Genomic DNA, 23117 nt, shown 5'->3' on the forward strand with positions numbered 1-23117 from the left:
AGCTCCTCCCCCCTCCCCCTCTCATACGAACCAGAGCTCATTCTCAAGCCAGCGATGTGCACAAGAGCAGTGGCCCTCTCCCTCCTCATTGGTTCAGATACAGCAGTGGGAGCTGCTCCTGTTCCTGTCAATCACAGCTAGTGAGGAAGGAGCAGGAGGCGGAGCTGAGCTACACTCTGTTTGTCTATGGACACACATTGCCAGCTCGGAGTGAGCATCCATGAGTGCCCCCAGAGCAAGCAACTTGCTACGGGGGCAAATGGTGGGGGGCAGAAGAGCGAGGAGTGCCGGTGGGGGAAACGAGAAGAGGATCAGGGCTGCTCTGTGCAAATTCATTACACAGAATAGGCAAGTATGACGTGTATGTTTTTTTTTTGTTTTTTGTTTTTTTTATGTGAACATTTACAATCACTTTAAATGGAAAAAATAAAAAACAATCCTCTACATTTAACTATACCCCTAGGTGAATGCTTGTCGGCGATTGCTCTGAGGAAGGGTGTGCGTCCCCCAAAACGCGTCAGCTTGCACACAGTGGTGCACGGGTCAGGTTACTTCATGCCGGCACTGGATCATGATTTGATGTGATACAATGCATTATATTTTCTCCTGGATTAGGGGTTTCGTTCATTTTACTAATTAATCTTGTGGTAATGCACTAGGTGTTTGCGCCCTCCTGTTTTGTTTATTAGATTCCCCTAACTGAGGAGGGCTGTACTGTTGGAGCGTTCCAGGTGAAGATCTTCAAAAACCACAGTGTGGAGGTCCTCTGAGTGCAGGGGGTGTTTGTGTGCACCTTTTATGAAGCTTTTATAGCTTGCTTCCACCTCGTCTCGTCTGGTATTATATTGATACTGTAGATTTAATACTTTCGGTAACCTAGAACACATATAGAGATACAAATATCTGCCTTTGCTTTCTAACTTTCATTGGCAGCATGCCTGTCCTAGGTCTATGGCTCATGAGTAATGAAAGTAGACATACAAGGTGAGGAACGGCAGTCTTTGCAATGCTCTGTCTTAGGGAGTGTCATTTTTTAGGGGGGTCTTTTTTTCTTTCTTTTTTTTTTTTTCCCTTTAGCCATCAGCTCGCTTTTAACTTTCCCAAAATATACTGTGTTTATGAGAGAGCTGCATAAAGTTTTCAAAAACCATTATGATTTCTTACTATGTCTCACCTTCAGCAGGTGTTCTGGTAATGGGATCGCAGATCCTGCTCACCTGCCTGTACGTCTCAGAGATAAAAAATAAAAATAGGAAAAAGGAATGTAAAAGCTAAAAGAGGTTGTCAGCTTCTGCAGAGTCTCTGTCCTACTTCTCATAGCTTTGTAGCACCAAAATAGTGTGCGCAGGCCATTCATATATAATTTTATCTCATCATTAAAAAAAAACAAAAAAGGACAATAAAATATCATAACTGAAAGTTACAAATTCAAACTATTGCAATGACAGTGGCTAGCATATCGAATGTATGACCATAAGGCGTACGGGCGTATTTAAAGGGGAAGTCCACCTTTGGAAACATGTTCTACCCATTTGTTCTAACGGATCGAGAACCCCCCCCCCCCCCCACGACAGCAGTACTAGCTGTCCCTTTCTTAAATCAGCGCGGCCGTGTCATTCATCCACACAGTTCTGCGCGTGAAACAACAAGCCCCGACATCCTTTGTGGTGGTCGGCTTGTAGTTCTCAATTAACTGCTGTGGAGAGCTGTGGTAGTTCATTGATTCTTCCTGTCAGTGTATCTGCCTTCCTATACGGGATGTACGGGCACACAGCTACACAGAAAGATCTGCAGGAGACCTCCGTAGCACCAGCGCTGATGCAATAACTTTGCAGGCTCAAAATAAATAAATAAATAATCCTAAGTGCACATTTTTTTTAACTGCAAAAAAAATTTCCTTTTTTTTTTAAAGTGAACTTATCCTTAAGGCTACTTTCACACTGAGGCGCTTTACAGGCTCTCCAGCCTGAGTGCTTTCACACTGGAGCGGTGTGCTTGCAGGACGGTGAAAAAAGTCCTGCAAGCAGCATCTTTGCAGCACTGTAGGAGCGGTGTATACACCACTCCTAAAGCGCCCCTGCCCACTGAAATCAATGGGGCAGCGCCACCAAACCGCCGGCAAAGCACCAACGCAGCGGCTCTTTGCGGGCGGGTTTTAACCCTTTTTGGCCGCTAGCGGGGGTTTAAACCGTCCCGCTAGTGGCCGAATAGCACCGCTAAAACGACGGTTTACCGCCGATGCCCGCCCCAATGTGAGAGTAGCCTTAAGCATATATCCACACAAAGGGCCGTGTTTTCCAGGAGGGGGTGCACAGGTGTTCTGTTTATCCGCATACAGGCAGTTCCATTCACGTCAATCGGGACAAAGCTCTTGCTCCCAATTTGACATCCATGTGGGTGCGGGTGCTTGTCCCTAGGCGCGAGTTCGTGGGGACACACCCACAGGTGTCAACTGCTGTGTCCATGCAGCCGCAGCATCCTAATAGACCTAAATGGGGCTGCCTGCATGGAGATGCATGGAACACCTGTATGTGCCGTGCTGGCAAACACTGAGCCCTTTGCACGGAAGTGCACATAAAGTGGTTATAAGGGCAGATTTTTTATTTTTTTACCTTAAAAGGGGGCTGTAAAGGTTCAGGGTTTTTTAAAAAAAAAAAAAAAAAAAAAAAAACAAACAAACATGTCTCCACTGTGCAGTTGGTTATGCGCAGAGTGGCCCCGATCCTCCCATTCTGGGGACCCTCAGCGGCGCTCCTGGCTCCTCCCCTTCTCCAGTGCCCCGGAGAAGCGTTCTCCTTCGGGACACCCCTGCGGGTGCGCTCCTGTATCCTGCGTCTATTGACACAGAAAGTAGGGCCCGGCCCCGCGTCATTGGATTTGATTGACAGCAGCGGGAGCCAATGGCTGCACCATTATCAATCTATCCAATCAAGACACGAGACAGCGGCCGGAGCTGGTGTGCTAGTTCTCGTTGTGGGAAACACAGGGCTCAGGTAAGTATAACAGGGGCTCGGGGGGGGGGGGGGGGGGGGAGGCTGAGTGACAGGTTTTTCAACTTAATGCATTAAGGTGAAAAACCTTGAGGGTTTACAACCCCTGCATTAGGGTGAAAAAAAACCTTCTGCCTGCAGCTCCCACCCCCAGTTAATCATTATAGTTGCCTGAGCCCAATATTGATCCAGTAATGTGCACGAGAGCAGCGCCACTCTCTCTCTCATTGGACAGAGAGGCTGCAGAAGTAGCCAATGGCTCCTGTTACCTTCAAATCACAGCCAGTGAGGGGGGGGGGGAGCGGGCAGTGGGGCTCAGCCGCGCTGTGTGTGTTCTATGGGCACACAGAAAGCCAGCTTTGAAGCCAGCATGCACCAGTTCGTCCTTAGCAAGTGGCTTGCTATGGGGGGGCTCGGGGATCCGAGAAGAGGATCGGAGCTGCGCTATGCAAAATCACTGCAGAAAGCAGGTAAGTATAACATGTTTGTTTTTTTTTTTTTTTTTTTTTTTTTTTTAAATGTATTTAGAATCAATCTAGGTTTTACCTGTGTGAGCGAGGCCTAATAACGTTTTTTTCTATTTTAAAAGGCGCCACAGCAAATCCAAAAGGAAAATATTTAAAAATACTCCACTGGCCAATGAGGCTCTGGCGTTTCAAAGCTGAATCTCAGGGGTGGGGCTTAGTATCAGTCTGGGGTTGGGCTGGTTACTGACTTGGACAGAAGTCAAGGCCCTTTGTAAAGGCATGGGTCCACCTTTTTAGGTGCAGGTGCCCATTGTAGTCCAGCCCCCAAATCCTCAAATATTTTGCATGGGTGTCAGTAACTAGAGGGGTTAGCTTTTCGTGTAGAATGGTCCCCAGAAGACGTTGCTTAACCTCGGCAGAGTTAATTGATGGGTGCTTCCAAGCTCTAGCTAGAGTTTGCCTGGCCACCAAGAACACAAACCCTGCCAGCATTGGTTGATGCTTATTTAGGTGTGGTCTGGGTTTATGGAGGAGGGCTTCCTATGGGTTGTGAATAAGGTTAATTTGCAGGACCGACAGGGTATGTTGCCTCCCATACACCCATCCACTCTTCCGCTGCAGAAAGTGGGCTTTTTTTTTTTTTTTGTGTCTTTTCTTTTTTAACCCCCACTTACCTGCACATTTAAGATACTCGCCCACCCAGCAGATCCAGCTTTATCCTGCCGAGATCTGCTGCTTCTCTGCACACCCCCCTCAGTCCCACGCCTCCACTTCTGTGACGTCACTGGAAAGCTGCCGGCTCTTCCAGGTTATGATAACGGCTTCAGCGATGATGTGCCGCCTGGCCCCGCCTCCTCCTCCTTTCCCAATGAAGGACTATGCCTACTGGGATATGAGACGTACATATTTCAGGAGGCGATGCAGGCAAAGCGCGCGTCATCCGGCTAGAGAGCCGTAAAAAAAAAAAAAAAAAAAAAGGCATGGTCTGCCCCCGTACACATTCGTCTCCCTAGCCGAATGACATGCACTTGGCCCGCATCCCCTCCTGAAATATGTACGTCTCATATCCCAGGAGGCATAGTCCTTCATAGGGAAAGGAGGAGGCGGGGCCAGGCTGCACATCATCGGTGAAGCCGTTATCTTTTTTGAATTTTGAAAAACACAATATTTTGTACCTTTTGCTGTAATAAATATCCCCAATGCATAACCTATACCAGAATATTGAGTAAGGTGTCTCTGCATGACAAGTAGATGAAGTCTTAATACTGTACTGGTTGTGAGGAGTCTCTCCCAGCAGCACAGCAGACAGTAACAATGCAGATCCGTCTCATTCATAAACCAGACCTTGTTATCCCACATCTCAGCACCAGTTATGAAAATTACAAGGAAGGAGCTGGAACCTCTCGCCAATAAATTTACGGTCTAAGCGGCAGATCCTTCTTATTAAATGTCATACCCTCACGGAGGTGGGATGTAATAAAACGCAGCCAAGACCCCGGTGTCCTTCAATTTCTCATTACTCAGAATTATTGACATAATGAAAGGGCTCCTTGTCTTCCGCTAATAGCCAGAGGTTGTCTTATCGCCTCAAACCCAACGCCGTCTGGTCTTCAACAATAACGCGGTACCTCCGCACGGACATTATTAGCTACAACAGTATGGAGCGGCATGGCTAAATTGGGTAAGGTCATGAAAAATTCAGGTCCAGGCCTGCCGGTGGAGGGAGAATTTTTAGTAACACAAAAATCACTCTCTGGAAAAAAAAAAAAAAAGAAGTAGAGCTGCACGATTAATCATTAAAAGATCGCAATCTCGATTCAACCCCCCCACACGATCCTAATCCAGCACTTCCATGATTCATGTAAATAGTGCAGAATATTTCCCCTCACAGCTGTCAAAAAAAAAAAAAGGCAGCCAGCAATGTTTATCAACAACCTTGCTCAGTGCTAAAAGAGTCAGATAAAGAGAAACATTGTATCTTATCTGTCCTTCTGTATATTCATTTACAGATCAAAGGGATGAACTTTGGGCTCCACATGAAGTCAGTTTAACCGGTTCAATACCGGGCATTTTCACCCCCTTCCTTCCCAGGCCAATTTTTAGTTTTCAGCGCTGTCGCACTTTAAACGTCAATTGCGCGGTCGTGCGACGTTGTACCCCAAAAAAATTGACATCCCTTTTTCCCGACAAATAGAGCTTTCTTTTGGTGGTATTTGATCGCCTCTGCGGTTTTTATTTTTTGCGCTATAAACAAAAGAAGAGCGACACTTTTGAAAAAAACACAATATTTTTTACTTTTTGCTATAATAAATATCCCAATTTTTTTTTTAAAAAACAAATTTTTTCCTCAGTTTCGGCCGAAACGTATTCTTCTACATATTTTTGGTAAAAAAAAAAAAAAAAAAATCGCAATAAGCGTATATTGATTGGTTTGCGCAAAAGTTATAACGTCTACAAAATACGGGATTGATGGCATTTTAAAAAAAAAATATATATATTTTTTTTTTTTAACGGCGATCGCGATTTTTTTTCGTGACTGCGACATTATGGCGGACACATCGGACACTTTTGACACATTTTTGGGACTATTCACATTTATACAGCGATCAATGCTATAAAATTGCATTGATTACTGTGTAAATGTGACAGGCAGTGAAGGGGTTAACCACTAGGGGGCGGGGAGGGGTTAATATGTTTCCTAGGGAGTGATTCTAACTGTAGGGGGAGGGGACGCACAAGGGGAGGAGACTGATCAGTGTTCCTCCGTTCTGGGAACACAGATCGCTCTCCTATGTCATATGACGTCCACCCAGGATGGGAGATTCCATCCCAGGACGTCATATGACTATAGGCGGGTAGTGAAGTGTTTTATCACTTGCCCCTCGCCATATAGCAAAATGATGGCGGCAAAGTGGTTACGATATACTGACCGGACGTCATATGTTGTCCTCAGGATATTAAGCCGGCCAAAGTTGTTGCAGCGTGTCAGTCTGACACACCACAACTACGATCTCGGTAAAGAGTCTCTGACGGAGACCAATGTAATTGGTCACAATCACGGCTGATCACGATGTAAACAGGAAAAGCCGGTGAACGGCTTTTCCACACTCGCGTCTGTCAGACGCGAGTAGAGGAGAGCCGATCGGCTGCTCCTCTGACGGGGGGGGGGGGGGGCTGTGCTGAATGATTATCAGCACAGCCCCCCCCCCCCGAGGATATCCACACTGGACCACCAGGGACGCCACTAGGACCACCAGGGATGTCACCACAAGGTATGCCACCCTAAACCACTAGGGATGCCAATCAGTGCCTACAATGGGCATCACTGATTGGCAGTCATTGTTTGGCACCGATTGGCATCCATCGGTACCAAACAGTACATCAGTGCCACCTATCCGTGCCGCCGATCCGTGCCACCTATAGGTGACGCCCATCAGTGCCCATTCGGGACGCCCATCAGTGCCCATCCGTGACGCCCATCAGTGCCACCTATCAGTGCCGCATATTAGTGCCCATCATCAATGCCACCTCATCAGTGCCACCTCATTGGTGCCCATCAGTGCCACCTTATCAGTGCCCATCAGTGACGCCCATCAGTGCCCATCCGTGACGCCCATCAGTGCCACCTATCAGTGCCGCATATTAGTGCCCATCATCAATGCCACCTCATCAGTGCCACCTCATTGGTGCCCATCAGTGCCACCTTATCAGTGCCCATCAGTGCAGCCCCATCAGCGCCCATCAGTGAAGGAGAGAACTTATTTACAAAGTTTTGTAACCAAACAAAAAATATATATATTTTTTTTTTTTCAAAATTTTCAGTCTTTTTTTATTTGTTTAGCAGAAAATAAAAATCGCAGAGGTGATCAAATACCACCATAAGAAAGCTCTATTTGTGGGAACAAAATGATAAAAAATCTGTTTGGATACAGTGTAGCATGACCGCATAATTGTCATTCAAAGTGCGACAGCGCTGAAAGCTGAAAATTGGTCTGGGCAGGAAGGTGTATAAGTGCCTGGTATTGAAGTGGTTAAAGCAACCTTGTCAAGTAAAAAAAAATATATTTTTTTTTTTATTAAAGCAGATTTCCAGTCATTTGTTTATTGAAAGACAGCAGCTACAAAAAGTGTAGCTGTTGACTTTTAATAAACACACACTCACCTGTCCCACGGTCCAGCGGTGTACTCACCGCAGCCGTGTTCTCCCAGTGTCCTCCCTCGGCGGCGCCGGCATGTCTACTATGGGCACCCGGCTGCGACAGCTTTCAGCTTCACAGCCGGGTTCCCACTGCGCAGTCTTCTAGGACCTGTCATATGTTCCAGAAGACTTTGAAAGGGAGAGCTTCTGCTTTCGATCACCTAGGTGACCAGAACTGAAAAGGGAGCAGGTTCCTCCCTGTCAAATTCAGGTACCTGCTTTTGGGTGGAACTCCGCTTTAAGCCTAGGTTCACACAGCTGCGGGATTGAAATCGTGCAAGTTCAGCTGAACTCATTTCATGCCCACATGTCAGTTCCGACTTCGGGAGCGATTTCAGAGACATCTGTGCGGGTTCTTGCAGCCGTCTATGAAAATCGCACCCCAATTCGCCAAAAGTAGTACAGAAACTACTTTTGGGAATGGGTGCGGCGCCACAAAGTCGGCATCGCAACGTTTCGGATGGTGCCATTGTTGGCAATAGCCGCTGATTTGGAAGTTGTGGTAGGTATCAGTAATTGGTATCAGCGAGTACTATAAAAAAAAAAAAATAACTTAATGGTAATTTTTGTATTTCTTTACAAATTGCACATGAGCTACGGGGAGTGTCTGGCCGGGAACCACATGGGGTAGGGGGGAGTGTCTGGCCGGCCGGGAACCACATGGGGTAGGGGGGAGTGTCTGGCCGGGAACCACATGGGGTAGAGGGGAGTGTCTGGCCGGGAACCACATGGGGTAGGGGGGAGTGTCTGGCCGGGAACCACGTGGGGTACGGGGGAGTGTCTGGCCGGGAACCACATGGGGTACGGGGGAGTGTCTGGCCGGGAACCACATGGGGTACGGGGGAGTGTCTGGCCGGGAACCACATGGGGTACGGGGGAGTGTCTGGGCGGGAACCACATGGGGTACGGGGGAGTGTCTGGGCGGGAACCACATGGGGTACGGGGGAGTGTCTGGGCGGGAACCACATGGGGTACGGGGGAGTGTCTGGGCGGGAACCACATGGGGTACGGGGGAGTGTCTGGCCGGGAACCACATGGGGTACGGGGGAGTGTCTGGCCGGGAACCACATGGGGTACGGGGGAGTGTCTGGCCGGGAACCACATGGGGTACGGGGGAGTGTCTGGCCGGGAACCACATGGGGTACGGGGGAGTGTCTGGCCGGGAACCACATGGGGTACGGGGGAGTGTCTGGCCGGGAACCACATGGGGTACGGGGGAGTGTCTGGCCGGGAACCACATGGGGTACGGGGGAGTGTCTGGGCGGGAACCACATGGGGTACGGGGGAGTGTCTGGCCGGGAACCACATGGGGTACGGGGGAGTGTCTGGCCGGGAACCACATGGGGTACGGGGGAGTGTCTGGCCGGGAACCACATGGGGTACGGGGGAGTGTCTGGCCGGGAACCACATGGGGTACGGGGGAGTGTCTGGCCGGGAACCACATGGGGTACGGGGGAGTGTCTGGCCGGGAACCACATGGGGTACGGGGGAGTGTCTGGCCGGGAACCACATGGGGTACGGGGGAGTGTCTGGCCGGGAACCACATGGGGTACGGGGGAGTGTCTGACCGGGAACCACATGGGGTACGGGGGAGTGTCTGGCCGGGAACCACATGGGGTACGGGGGAGTATCTGGCCGGGAACCACATGGGGTACGGGGGAGTGTCTGGCCGGGAACCACATGGGGTACGGGGAGTGTCTGGCCGGGAACCACATGGGGTACGGGGAGTGTCTGGCCGGGAACCACATGGGGTACGGGGAGTGTCTGGCCGGGGGAAGCATGGGGAAGGAGCCTCAGAGCCCTGCGCTCCTGCAGCGAATACTGCCCAGAGAATTCCATTAGTATCCTGTGTTCAGCAATCCAGAGTGACAAGTGTTCCACCTACCACTGCCTGATACAGCTACCTCAAGAGGGAGAAACCATTTGCCAGAACCAAAGTCACCAGTAGCAAGTGGCCTCTGGCCACCATCTTGTTGAGCAACTCCAAAGCAAGGGGCTCCATCGCCGGCACACTCTGTACATTGTCCCACTGGTCAGTGGTTAGGTATGGCATGTTTTGCAGTAGGTAAGCTGTAAAGAAATTTGTATTGAAGAGTTGATGTTGTTACCTCTTCATGCGCCAGTATCACTCCCCCTCCTCAGATTAGTGCACATTTCACACCGGTTGCTTCCCAGGCAGCTGTGGGGTTTAGGCGTGATATCTTGTGTTGTATTGTTGGTATACCAAGTCCGTATTGCCATTGAGATTGTTGTCAACTAACCCATTTTTTTTACAGGGCTTTGCTCTTAAATAAAGCCCAAGGTGTAGTCTCAGGTCAATGTAAAGACAGGTCACACAACAGATGCGGGGCAGAATGAACGTAATACATGCAGTGGGGGTGAACACAAGACCAAATATGGCTGCCCCCTACACATACAGTATACATATTTACAGTGTCTTGAAAAGGTATTTATACCTCTTGAAATTTTCCACATTTTGTGATGTTACAACCAAAAATGTAAATGTATTTTATTGGGATTTTATGTGATAGACCAACACAAAGTAGCACATAATTGTGAAGTGGAAGGAAAATGATAAATGGTTTTAAACATTTTCTACAAATAAATATGTGAAAAGTGTGGGGGGGGGGGCATTTGTATTCAGACCCCTTTACTCTGATAACCCTAACTATGATGTAGTGGAACCAATTGCCTTCAGAAGACACCCAATTAGTAAATAGAGTCCACCTGTGTATAATTTTATCTCAGTATAAATACAGCTGTCCTGTGAAGCCCTCAGAGGTTTGTTAGAGAACCTTAGTGAACAAACCGCATCATGAAAGCCAAGGAACACACCAGACAGGTCAGGGATGAAGTTGTGGAGAAGTATAAAGCAGGGTTAGGTTATAAAAAAAAATATCCCAAGTTTTGAACATCTCACGGAGCTCTGTTCAATCCATTATCCGAAAACGAAAAGAGTATGGTACAACTGCAAACCTACCAAGACATGAACGTCCACCTAAACCAGTGATGGCGAACCTTGGCACCCCAGATGTTTTGGAACTACATTTCCCATGATGCTCATGCACTCTGCAGTGTAGTTGAGCATCATGGGAAATGTAGTTCCAAAACATCTGGGGTGCCAAGGTTTGACATCACTGACCTAAACTGACCGGCCGGGCAAGGAGAGCATTCATCAGAGAAGCAGCCAAGAGGTCCATGGTAACTCTGGAGGAGCTGCAGAGATCCACAGCTCAGGTGGGAGAATCTGTCCACAGGACAACTATTAGTCGTGCTCTCCACAAATCTGATCTTTATGGAAGAGTGACAAGAAGAAAGCCATTGGTGAAAGAAAACCATAAGAAGTCCTGTTTGCGAGAAGCCATGTGGGGGGGGACAGCAAACATGGAAGAAGGAGGAGGAGACCAAAATTGAATTTTTTGGCCTAAAAGCAAAACACTATGTGCGGCAGAAAATTAACACTGCACATCACCCTGAACACACCATCCCCACTGTGAAACATGGTGGTGGCAGCATTATGTGGTTGGGATGCTTTTCTTCAGCAGGGACAGGGAAGCTGGTCAGAGTTGATGGAAAGATGGATGGAGCCAAATACAGGACAATCTTAGAAGAAAACCTGTTACAGTCCGCAAAAGACTGGGGCGGAGGTTCACCTTCCACCAGGACAACGACCCGAAACATACAGCCAGAGCTACAATGGAATGGTTTAGATCAAAGCATATTCATGTGTTAGAATGGCCCAAAGTCCAGACCTAAATCCAAATGAGAATCTGTGGCAAGACTTGAAAATTGCTGTTCACAGATGCTCTCCATTCAATCTGACAGAGCTTGAGATATTTTGCAAAGAAGAATGGGCAAAAATTTTCCTCTCTAGATGTGCAAAGCTGGTAGAGACATCCCCAAAAAGACTTCCCGCTGTAATTGCAGAGAAAGGCGGTTCTACAAAGTATTGACTCCGGGGGGCGCCATACAAATGCCCCCCACACTTTTCAAAATATTTGTAAAAAAAATTTTTTTTAAAAACATTTATCATTTTCCTTTCACTTCACAGTTATGTGCCACTTTGTGTTGGTCTATCACATAAAATCCCAATAAAATACATTTACAGTTTTGGTTGTAACATGACAAAATGTGGACATTTTCAAGGGGTATAAATACTTTTTCAAGGCACTGTATAATCTATTCATAGAAACCAGGTTTGGAATACAATGGCACTAATTAAGATTTCCATTAGGCTACAAATTTAATAATTATGGACTGCAATGAAGGGTCCCTTTCCAGTTATTAAGGACAGGTGCTTGCTGAAGCATGCAGTTTATCAGAGCAGAGGGAGCCGGTGGCTTGTACCGGGCTATCCTCCCATCTACACAGGTATGTGATCAATGTATTATACTGAATTAGTGAAGTGGAAATTTCATTACTATAATAAATTGCTGGGGAGCTCCCAGACCATCAGCTTAAGATGTTTCCGCCCCCCCACCACGCACAATACCACAGCTCTGTGTGTTTGGGTTATCCAAATGTACAATCTAAAAGAAGCCTTTTTTTTTTAAACTTAAAATAATTTTCAGCTCTCTGAGAACCTCTGCTAGAAATGTATTGATCTACAGCTCGCGGTATATTAGTATGATCAGTCAAAACCCTTACAGCCAGTGCAAAAGGACTTCCCTAGATTGGTGGTGACCAGAGTAAAATCCCTTTATAATGGTGGCCATTGAAAAAGGAACCCCTAACACTGGCGGTCAGTAGAGAGGGGCCCCTCCTACACTGGTGATCAGTGAAGGCGGTCTTTTAAACTGGTAGTTGGTAAAAAGGCCCCTTATGTTGGTGGTCAGTGAAAAAGGGCCTTCTTACATTAGTGGTCTGTGGAGGAGGACTCTCTTTATGTTGGCGGCAAGCTAGGGAGAGTCCCATTAAATGGTGGTCATTAAGAGCAGGAACCCTGTACATTGGTGGTCAGCGGAAAAGGGCCTTCTTACATTAGTGGTCTGTGGAGAAGGACCTTCTTATGTTGGTGGAGAGCCAAGAAGAGTCCCCTTACTTGGTGGTCGCTAGGAGAAGTAACCCCTTACATTGGTTGTCAATTGAGAAGGTCCCCTTAACAACTTGTGGTTAGTAAAAAGAATGCACTATTAAATTAGAGCTTAGTGGAAAGGGGCCTCCTTACATTAGTGGTCAATGTAGAAGGCCCCCCTTAAATTTGGTGGTTAGCGGGAAGAATTAATCTTTTACACTGGTGGCCAGCGTGATGTATGCCCTCTAAGAAGTATGTACCTTTACATTGATAGCCAGTAAGAAGTAAGCCCCCTTACACTGCTGGCCAGCAGAGAGTATGCCCCTTATATAATACAATCCAAAAGGCATATGTATAATCACCTGAAGTGGTTCAAAAGCCTTAAAGTTTTTTTTTTTTTACTTTAATGCCTTCTATTCACACTCCTAAACCTCGTAGACAGCCTTCCCAGAAGAGTTGAACATGTTATAGCTGCAAAGGGTGGGCCAACTCAATATTGAACCCTACGGACTAAGACGCCATTAAAGTTCATGTAAAGGCAGGTGTCCCAATACTTTTGACAACATGTATGTAGTGTATATGTGAACCCAAGTTCAATTTCTGCGCTTTTCTTCCAGATCTGTGAGGCAAACAATCCCTTCACTTCGCCTCTGTGCAGACATTAAAGACCGGTCAATGCTGCTCTCTCTCTCTCTCTCCTTGTGCAGGGTGTCTGGTCTTGTCCCCTCCCCCTCCTGTACTTTTCTTCAGGCAGCCTGTAGTGGGTGGGTCCTGCTGGGTCCTTCCCTTACAGTCCACACTCAAACAAGGTAAGAACTCACCGCTCTAGGGAAACCATCCTGAAGTTACACCTCCCGCTAGTAAAAGACAGGTGCAGGCTCTGCAAGTAGCATAGAAAGAGCAAGAAATGGCTGGACAGCCGCACTCCATTGAGACACCTTTATTGAAGTCCGATAAAATCCAAATAGTCGCAAACGATCACATCGATCCCAGAGGAACAGGACAAGGCTAACGTTTCACACCGCAAATGGGTGTTTAAATCATAGCTGACCGTTTGTGACTCTTTGGATTTTATCTGACTTCAATAAAAGGCGTCTCAATGGAGTGCGGCCGTCCAGCCATTTCTTGCTCTTTCCTGGGTCCTTTGCTTGGCTCCGCTTTGTAAGCGGAGTGATGTCATCACTATATTTGCAAGGTAATATCTGGGTCAGCAAAGCAATTTGGTGCCGTGAATTTTCAGCCATTGAGGAATTTATAAAAGGTTTTTATGCCCGAGGTTCAGCTTAAATGACAACTGCTTTCTGAAGGCCACACTAAGCTCCTTCCGCCCCCCAGAGGCACAACATTTCACAACTATCAAGGAAAAAGATGGATTTCATCTTTGGATGTCGTTTATTTAGAAGTCACGGTCCTCCAGCTGGCAGCCTGCGTTCCAACCGAACCACTCCGCTCTGTGATTCTCTTGTATCACATCATGTTTTTAATACGATTCAACCCACAAGGAAAAACAGTCAAAACAACTAGCCAGGGCCAGCTCATAAATACGACAGCTCTGCTAGAAACTATTTCATCTTCACCGCAGTTATTTAACGCATGACAGTTTGAGGTCAGGACTCCTCCAAAACACAAGAGTTTCAGCAATAATAAATGAAAAGCAATGCGGTTGACTTAAAAAGACCTTCAAAAAACAAAAACAAGAGAAAACAGTCCAGTGAGGTATTTACAACACCCGCTATGAACAGATAAAACATATAAAATCTCTGCTGCCTCTGTGAGGTCAGCCCTTGGCTCTACCAAAGGGTTTCATTCTTCGGTACCGCTTTACCGACATGGCTCCAATTAGACACAAATGGGTTCAAAAAATTCAAGCTTAAATATAAAAATAAATCACTAAATAAATAAAAAAAACTATGGTGTGCAGTGTGGCGCAGCAGGAAGGTGAGTGGGGTCCAGACTGGAGCAGAGCATCTAGCAGACAGCACACGTGGTGTGCAACATGGGAACGCTATAGAAGGTGGTGAACAGAGAGAGGAGTGAATGGCGAAGGATCAGCAGAGCTGGGGGACCAGAGCTAAACAAACTAGCAGATTTCATGTGGTGAGCAGCAGGGGATCTGCTGAACGAGGGTACCACTCAGCAGGGGATCTGCTGAACGAGGGTACCACTCAGCAGGGGATCTGCTGAACGAGGGTACCACTCAGCAGGGGATCTGCTGGACGAGGGTACCACTCAGCAGGGGATCTGCTGGACGAGGGTACCACTCAGCAGGGGATCTGCCAAACGAGGGTACCACTCAGCAGGGGATCTGCCAAACGAGGGTACCACTCAGCAGGGGATCTGCCAAACGAGGGTACTACCCAGTAGGGGATCTACTGAACGAGGGTACTACCCAGTAGGGGATCTGCTGAACGAGGGTACCACTCAGCAGGGGATCTGCTAAATGCGGGAACTACTGAGCGGGGGATCTGCTGAACAAGGGTACTAATGAGCTGGGAATCTTCTGAACAGGGGTACCAATGAAATGGGGATCACCTGAGTTGGGGTGCTGCTAATCTGGGGTTCCCCTTTAAAACGAATTGAACTACCAACTAATTTAACATATGGAGCACAGGTCTACTTTAACCACTTCTGGACCGCCGCACGCCGATATACGTCCTCACTTTGAAGAGGAATATCGTTCTGGCATCAGCTAGCTGCCATAACCCCCGGTATCCTCTTCTTCAGTGGGCGGTCCGGTTTCTGATAATAGTGGTCTCTGCGGCAGATTCGCCGCAAGATCAATTTTATCGGCGGCGGGAGAGGGGCCCCCTCCACCGCTTACCGGAGCCGTCAGTAGTGGCGGAGGCAATCGATTGCTTCTCCTTCCTGGGCATGGAGAAATATGGATAATAATAAGGCATGAGAGGGCTGACTATACCTCTCGGATGAAAGACGGGGAGGAAAAAAAAAAAACACCTCTCTACCTCTGCCACACTTCAATAACCCAGAACAACGCAATAATGTTGAGCTGCTGTTTAAACAAGACCTAGGCAAGCGTGTGGCGGAATGGCAGCAGCTCAGGGAATCGGAGAGCACGGAATATAAATTAAACTTTATTTTCACATGACAGCTCTAATTTCAAGCTGTGAAGGAAAAACAGGTGAAGATAGAAAAAAATAAAAAGTGTAAAAACTGACAAATGAAAATGTAAAAAAAAAATAAAAATAGAAATTAAAATCCAATCAGTACCCCGCGGTGTCTGGCTTCGAGTCTGCCGCCGCGCACGACTATATCAACGTGAAGCAGCAACCCTCGCTAAGATTCTGCAGGAAGATTTCATTTGTGGTTGGAGAGGAATCAAATTAGATTATGTTGCAATCTGCATAATTCGATATGTAAATGTACAGGATGCTTAACCTCCACAAAAAAAAAAGTAATCAAAATAAATGGTTTCGATGTACCCAAAGCAGGGAGAGTTTTCTTTCAAACAGAATTCTGAAAACATTTCTGAACAAACACCTGATTAAAAATAAAGACGGATTTAAAAAGGTTCATGTGCTGCGCATGCAGGGCAACGGGGAGAAGCGATCCGGGACGGAATTGGATTGTCCTTTTCAGTTAAGGGGTCATTACTTTTCATTAAAAAAAATTAGACCTTTACAAAACTCTGGTCTCAAACAAAGCCGTGTGCAATTTCTACTGGATGGGCTTTTAGAATATTGAAAAAACGTAACTTAATCGTATCTGAGCATCACAAACTGAAAACGCCATTTAATTCATTTGTAATAGTCAAAAGCAAAACTCCCCCACCAATCCATGTCTGCATTTATTTTGTTGAGAAATCTCTTTGAAAAACACCCCCTACACACACACACTCCCCCCCCCCCCCAGCATTTCTGGCTGAGGCCATTTTGAGTAAGGGCAGATGATTTGTGTAGTATTTACTTCCTGGAATCCATCTGCCCTTAGGTCAGGCATGCAGAGAGCAGGGTGTGTTCAGCTGAAAAAGCCCCTCCCCTTCCCTTAACCACTTGCCTACCGAGCACTTACACCCCCCTTCCTGCCCAGGCCAATTTTCAGCTTTCAGCGCCGTCACACTTTCAATGACAATTGCGCGGCCATACAACACTGTACCCAAATTCATTTTTTAGCATTTTTTTTTTCACACAGCTAGAGCTTTCTTTTGGTGGCATTTAATCACTACTGGTTTTTTATTTGTAAAAATGAAAAAAAGACCGAAAATTTTGAAAAAAAAAAAAAACATTTTTTCTGGTTTGTTATAAAAATTTAGCAAACAGGTACATTTTTCTCCTTTACTGATGTGCGCTGATGAGGCGGCACTGATAATCAGAACACAGATAATCAGTGCTCTGTTTATTAGTGGCTGATGTCCCTTTAACTCTTTCATGCCTAAGCCCATTTCTGACATTTGTTGTTTACAAGTTAAAATCAGTATTTGTTGCTAGAAAATTACTTAGAATGCAAAATTATATATATATAAAATTATTTTTTTTAGCAGAGACCCTAGAGAATAAAATGGCGATCATTGCAATATTTTATGTCACACGGTATTTGCGCAGTGGTTTTTCAAACGCAATATTTTGGGGGGAAAAAAAAAAAAAACACTTTCATGAATTAAAAAAAAAAAAAAATATACAGTAAAGTTAGCTCAACTTTTTGTATAACGTGAAAGAAGTTACGCTGAGTAAATAGATACCCAACATGTCAAGCTTTTTTAAAAAAGGTGCGATTTGAACACCGTTTACATTTGCGGTTGCGAGTTATGTGAGCGTTTTGTTTTCTTTGCCGTGCGAGTTCGCAGGGACGGAGGCGCTTTAAAGAAAAAAAAATTTTCTTTTTTTTTTTTTTTTTTTTTTTTTTACATTGTCCCTTTAAAAAAATAAAACTGATCACTTTAATTGCTGTTGCAAGAAATGTAAACATCCCTTGTGACAGTAATAGGTGGTGACAGGTACTCTTTATGGAGGGATCGGGGGTCTAAAAGACCCCAAATCCCTCCTTTGCACTTAAAAGCATTCAAAATCGCCAAAATCTGCGTTTCTGAATACTGTCATTTTTTTTTTTTAAATCAACGCCATTGGCAGCCGAGTAAACTGGAAGTGACGTTGCGGCGCCGCCTCCAGGATTTTTCAATCCGAGACCCGATCAAAGCCAAATCCAGCCTTGTTCGGGTCTCAGTCTAGGTGGCAGACGCAGCGGCTGGTGGCTCGGGTCTCCCGGTGGGACGGGAGGCCCGGGTTAAACCCCTGCAAGCCACAAACGACATAAGCTGGTTATTGGCTTTCTTCTTTTCTCCTCACGCTGACAGAAAAGCCGATAACCGGCTTGTGTTTACTTCCATGACCAGCTGTCATTGGACACAGCTGGTCACGTTGTGAAGGGCTGCTGTGATTGGCCTGAAGGGCTCAGCGATCACAGAGCGCACCGCCCGTGTGCTGCAGGGGGCAGGCAGTGTGATAACGGGAGGACATACATAATATTATATATACACACACACACATTTATTTTCTTTTTTTTTTCTCTTTATGCTATAGATTCATTAGAACAAAACAATAAATGAAAGCAGCAGAATGGAGAGGACTTCAGACATTAGGAAACTCCTCCTCTCATTGTAAGAATTTACTAAGTACACAGACGAAGAGAGAAGACAAGGATCGAACATACCGAGTGGTGAAGAACGCTTGCACCAAGTCGTCCAGCAGCCGATTGTTCCGTAAGTCGGGCTCGGCAACATTCTGAAACAAATGGACACAAAGCTCAGAGTGAGATCTTCCTCACAAACAATCCTACAGCAGATGTAATGAAGAGCAGAGGAATAACAGATACATTTGTACAATGGCAGTGTCCAGCTCTGCAACTGGAAATGTATACAACATACCAAACATGAATAGATGAGGAGAATGAAACCAACAAATTAAAGTGGTTGTAAACCTCAGACATGAAATATGAACAAAGCATATCCCTCTATAGTGTGTGCTTGCCTCAGTCCAGAGCACCAAGTGTCATTTCTGTCTGTAGTTTCAGGAGTCACTTCTGATGAGTAGGAATGGGCCTCGGGCCTGTTCAGGACTCCACCAGGAAGCAGACACTGCCCACGGCTAATCACAGGCAGCGAGACATTTTCCATCCCGCAGCTGCACAGATCGGGTAAGGTCTCACTGCCTGTGATTAGCTGTGGGCAGGTTGGATCCTGAACACGCCCGACGAGTTTCCAAGAGCAAAGTGACGGGGAGAGAGCTCAAGCACACAATCTGTGATTGACAGCCTCAGCTCTGTTCCTGTGTGCTGTGTGAAGGGTGGGGGGGTCTCTTTACTCCAATCAGCTGTCATAGCTCTCCTCACTGAGCTCTGAGTGTAGTTTCAGCCCTCAATGCCATTTTTCTGACATCTCGCACAAGCTTTATAAATTCTGCACTTTGAACAAATGTAGAGAAGATTGCAGATAAACAGGTATAACTTATGTAGGAGGATTTGTTTAATTTACGTGCATCACCTGAGGCCAGTCACTTCATTGGGTATGTGGAAGGGTTTACAGCAGGGACGTGCGGCCAGGGGAGGCAGAGCCTCACCTGTCATTAACAACAAAAAGGGTTCGAGGGTCGTAGCTCAGCAACCTGGGGTTACAGAGACCCCAAAGTAGCTGAAGTCCTACCCCACCACTGGTCAAAATTTGGGGCTCCCGTCACCTTTTTGTTCTGGAGATACAGGGCTCAATGTGCAGCCTGTCAGAAGCTACATACAGAGCGGCCAGTTTAAGTACAAGCTGGCACACTCTGCAGCAGACAGAGGATGAGCTCCCAGAGCCTCTCCTCACTTCTTGTCAGAAGCACAGAGCTCAATGGACAGCTTGGAGCCTTGGACCAATAGTAATATACCATTGGAACAAGCTGTCCAATAAAAATGCTCCAGTGGAGGCACGCCTCTCACTGCAGTGTCATAGAAGGGGGCGTGTCTATAAGACAAATGTTCTTTCAGCCCAGCCCTCCTAACTACAAGGAAAAAAACATGTTTTTAGGTGTATAAGATTTACCCACAATCCCATGTTTTTCTCACATAGTTAAGATGGAGAATGAGAATCTCCTGCTGTTGAAAAGGTACTGTTTTAATCAAGCTAAATAATATATTATTTTATGCTATAATAATAAAGCATATTATAATTTTTTTTTATATATATATATATTTTTTTTTTTTTTTTTTAGCAGACACCCTAGAGAATAGAATGGTAGTCATTGCAACTTTTTATGTTACACTGTATTCACGCAGCAATTTTTCCAAACGTGTTTTTTTTGGAAAAAACTTTCATGAATAAAAAAAAAAAAAAAAAAAAAAAAAAAAAACAACACTGAAGTTAACCCGATTTATTTGTATAATGTGAATGATGATGTTACGCCGAGAAAATTGATACCAAACATGTTACGCTTTAAAATTGCACACACTTGTGGAACAGCGTCAAACTTCAGTACTTAAAAAAATCTCCATAGGCGACGCTTTAAAAATGTTTACAGGTTACACGTTTAGAGTTACAGAGGAGGTCTAGTGCTAGAATTATTGCTCTCACTCCAACGATCGTGGCGTATGTAACCTGTGTGTATCTGGCGCCGATACTAGCCAGTGCTTCACCAGCCACTAACCTCACCGCTCGCTCCTGGTGTACAGCCACTTTAAAGGCCAAAACACGGGAGTAACTTCTAACAAAATATGGAGTTATGCAGCCTATACATTACGCATTTTTATTTGTTTATATTGATGGGATTCCCTAATCCATACATTGGATGTGGATAACCCTCCCCCATAGTATTGTATTCTGACAGTGGGAAGGCTTCCCTGCCGTCAGAATACAATGATCAGTGTTGCTGGCTATAGCCAGTGGCACTGATCATTTGGGGAAAACCCGACAGGCTGGTTGTACACAAGTCGATTGATACACTATATTGGCAAAAGTATTGGGACGCCTCCCTTTACATGCACATGAACTTTAATGGAATCCCAGTCTTAGTCCGTAGAGTTCAATATTGCGTTGGCCCACCCTTTGCAGGTATAACAGCTTCAACTCTTCTGGGAAGGACGTCCACAAGGATTAGGAGTGTGTCTATGGGAATGTTTGACCATTCTTCCAGAAGCGCATTTGTGAGGTCAGGCACTGATGTTGGACGATGTAACGAAACATCCTACACTCAGCTTGAGTGCTTTTCTCATACAATGCTTGCTCCAGTCTGAATATAGATATTAGCCGCATTTTACAACCAGTAACAAGGCAGGACTGGTTTGGTTGCTGAACATGGACTGATTTATTTGAGATGATACACAAATATATACAGCAGGCTGACAATACAAACTGTAACCAGAAACCTAATTAACATGAGCTAGTTTACTAATCACTTCCCCCGACTTGGTGACTCAGATATGACCTTTCAGGGTAGACTTGTCGTCTCCTCACTCACAACTTACAATACACATAAGTATAAACACATCCCCCAATAGTTTGCTAGGAGACAAAAGGTGTGCTAATGAGGACAATAAATTATTGGGTGAAAACCCCGGGCTTTCCATTAATTTCTCATTAATCAGCATTCCTTTCACATACATCTGTCCACCGAGTCCCAAGCTGGCAGAGACCATCATGGCCTCCTTAATAATGTCCTTTTGGATTACATAACAGAATATCTTCCTAAATGCTTGTAGTTCCCTCAAATGCCAGGGCCCATAGTCGGTAGACAAGAGGCTAGCATTCGGTCCCCTCCAAAAGCCTCTGTCCCGGGTGAGTCTGTCACAGATGAGAAAGCCTGCTCACAGTCTCCGCTCTAAAGAAGAGTTGAAGCTGTTATAGCTGTAAAGGGTGGGCTAACTCAATATTGAACCCTACGGACTAAGACTGGGATGCCATTAAAGTTCATATATAGTGTATAATAGCTCACAAAAGTGAGTACACCCCTCACATTTTTGTAAATATTTTATTCTATCTTTTTATGTGACAACACTGAAGAAATGACACTTTGCTACAATGTAAAGTAGTGAGTGTACAGCTTGTATAACGGTGTAAATTTGCTGTCCCCTCAAAATAACTCAACACAACCATTAAAGTCTAAACCGCTGGTAACAAAAGTGAGTACACCCTAAGTGAAAATGTCCAAATTGGGCCCAATTAGCCATTTTCCCTCCCTGGTGTCATGTGACTCGTTAGTGTTACAAGGTCTCAGGTGTGAATAGGGATCAGGTGTGTTAAATTTGGTGTTATCGCTCTCACTCTCTCATACTGGTCACTGGAAGTTCAACATGGCACCTCATGGCAAAGAACTGAGGATCTGAAAAAATAAATATTTTTGCTTTACATAAAGATGGCCCAGGCTATAGGAAGATTGCCAAGACCCTGAAATTGAGCTGCAGCGCGGTGGACAAGACCATACAGCGGTTTACCAGGACAGGTTCCACTCAGAACAGAAGTTGAGTGCAGGTGCTCAGCGTCATATCCAGAGATTGTCTTTGGGAAACTGACGTATGAAAGCTGCCAGCATTGCTGCAGAGGTTGAAGGGGTGGGGGGGGGGGGGTCAGCCTGTCAGTGCTCAGACCATACGCTGCACACTGCATCAAATTGGTCTGCATGGCTGTCGTCCCAGAAGGAAGCCTCTTCTAAAGATGATGCACAAGAAAGCCCACAAACAGTTTGCTGAAGACAAGCAGACTAAGGACATGGATTACTGGAACCATGTCCTGTGGTCTGATGAGACCACAATAAAAGTTTTTGGTTCAGATGGTGACAAGCGTGTGTGGCGGCAACCAGGTGAGGAGTACAAAGACAAGTGTGTCTTGCCTGAAGTCAAGCATGGTGGTGGGAGTGTCATGGTCTGGGGCTGCATGAGTGGTGCCAGCACTGGGGGAGCTACAGTTCATTGAGGGAACCATGAATGCCAACATGTACTGTGACATACTGAAGCAGAGCATGATCCCCTTCCCTTCAGTGACTGGGCCGCAGGGCAGTATTCCAACATGATAACGACCCCAAACACACCTCCAAGACGACCACTGCCTTGCTAAAGAAGCTGAGGGTAAAGGTGATGGAGTGGCCAAGCATTTCTCCAGACATAAGCCCTATTGATCATCTGTGGGGCATCCACAAATGGAAGGTGGAGGAGCGCAAGGTCTCTAACATCCACCAGCTCTGTGATGTCGTCACGGAGGAGTAGAAGAGGACTCCATTGACAACCTGTGAAGCTCTGGTGAACTCCATGCCCAAGAGGGTTAAGGCAGTGCTGGAAAATGATGGTGGCCACACAAAATATTGACACTTTGGTCCCAATTTAGAAATTTTCACTTAGGGGTGTACTCACTTTTGTTGCCAGCGGTTTAGACATTAATGGCTGTTTGTTGCGTTATTTTGAGGGGACAGCAAATTTACACTGTTATACAAGCTGTTGTCAGAAACCATGAAATCAGACCGAGACAGAAGTAC

At 45.9% G+C, this 23117-nt stretch overlaps 1 protein-coding gene across 2 annotated transcripts in view; it reads right to left on the minus strand.

Annotated features, from left to right (window-relative positions):
- The window catches only part of RAD18 (RAD18 E3 ubiquitin protein ligase), a 418996-nt gene that overhangs the window by 354261 nt on the left and 41618 nt on the right, over nucleotides 1-23117 (minus strand). Inside the window, exon 4 of one of the 2 annotated variants that reach the window (XM_073591734.1) lies at nucleotides 18334-18404. In XM_073591734.1, the coding sequence (XP_073447835.1) occupies nucleotides 18334-18404 (71 nt within the window). Of the gene's footprint in view, nucleotides 1-4131; nucleotides 4383-18333; nucleotides 18405-23117 lie in introns of those variants that run through there. The other variant, XM_073591735.1, reaches the window with a different exon arrangement.

The sequence above is a fragment of the Aquarana catesbeiana genome, linkage group LG07 (assembly GCF_042186555.1).
Source record: "Aquarana catesbeiana isolate 2022-GZ linkage group LG07, ASM4218655v1, whole genome shotgun sequence".
Taxonomy (NCBI): domain Eukaryota; kingdom Metazoa; phylum Chordata; class Amphibia; order Anura; family Ranidae; genus Aquarana; species Aquarana catesbeiana.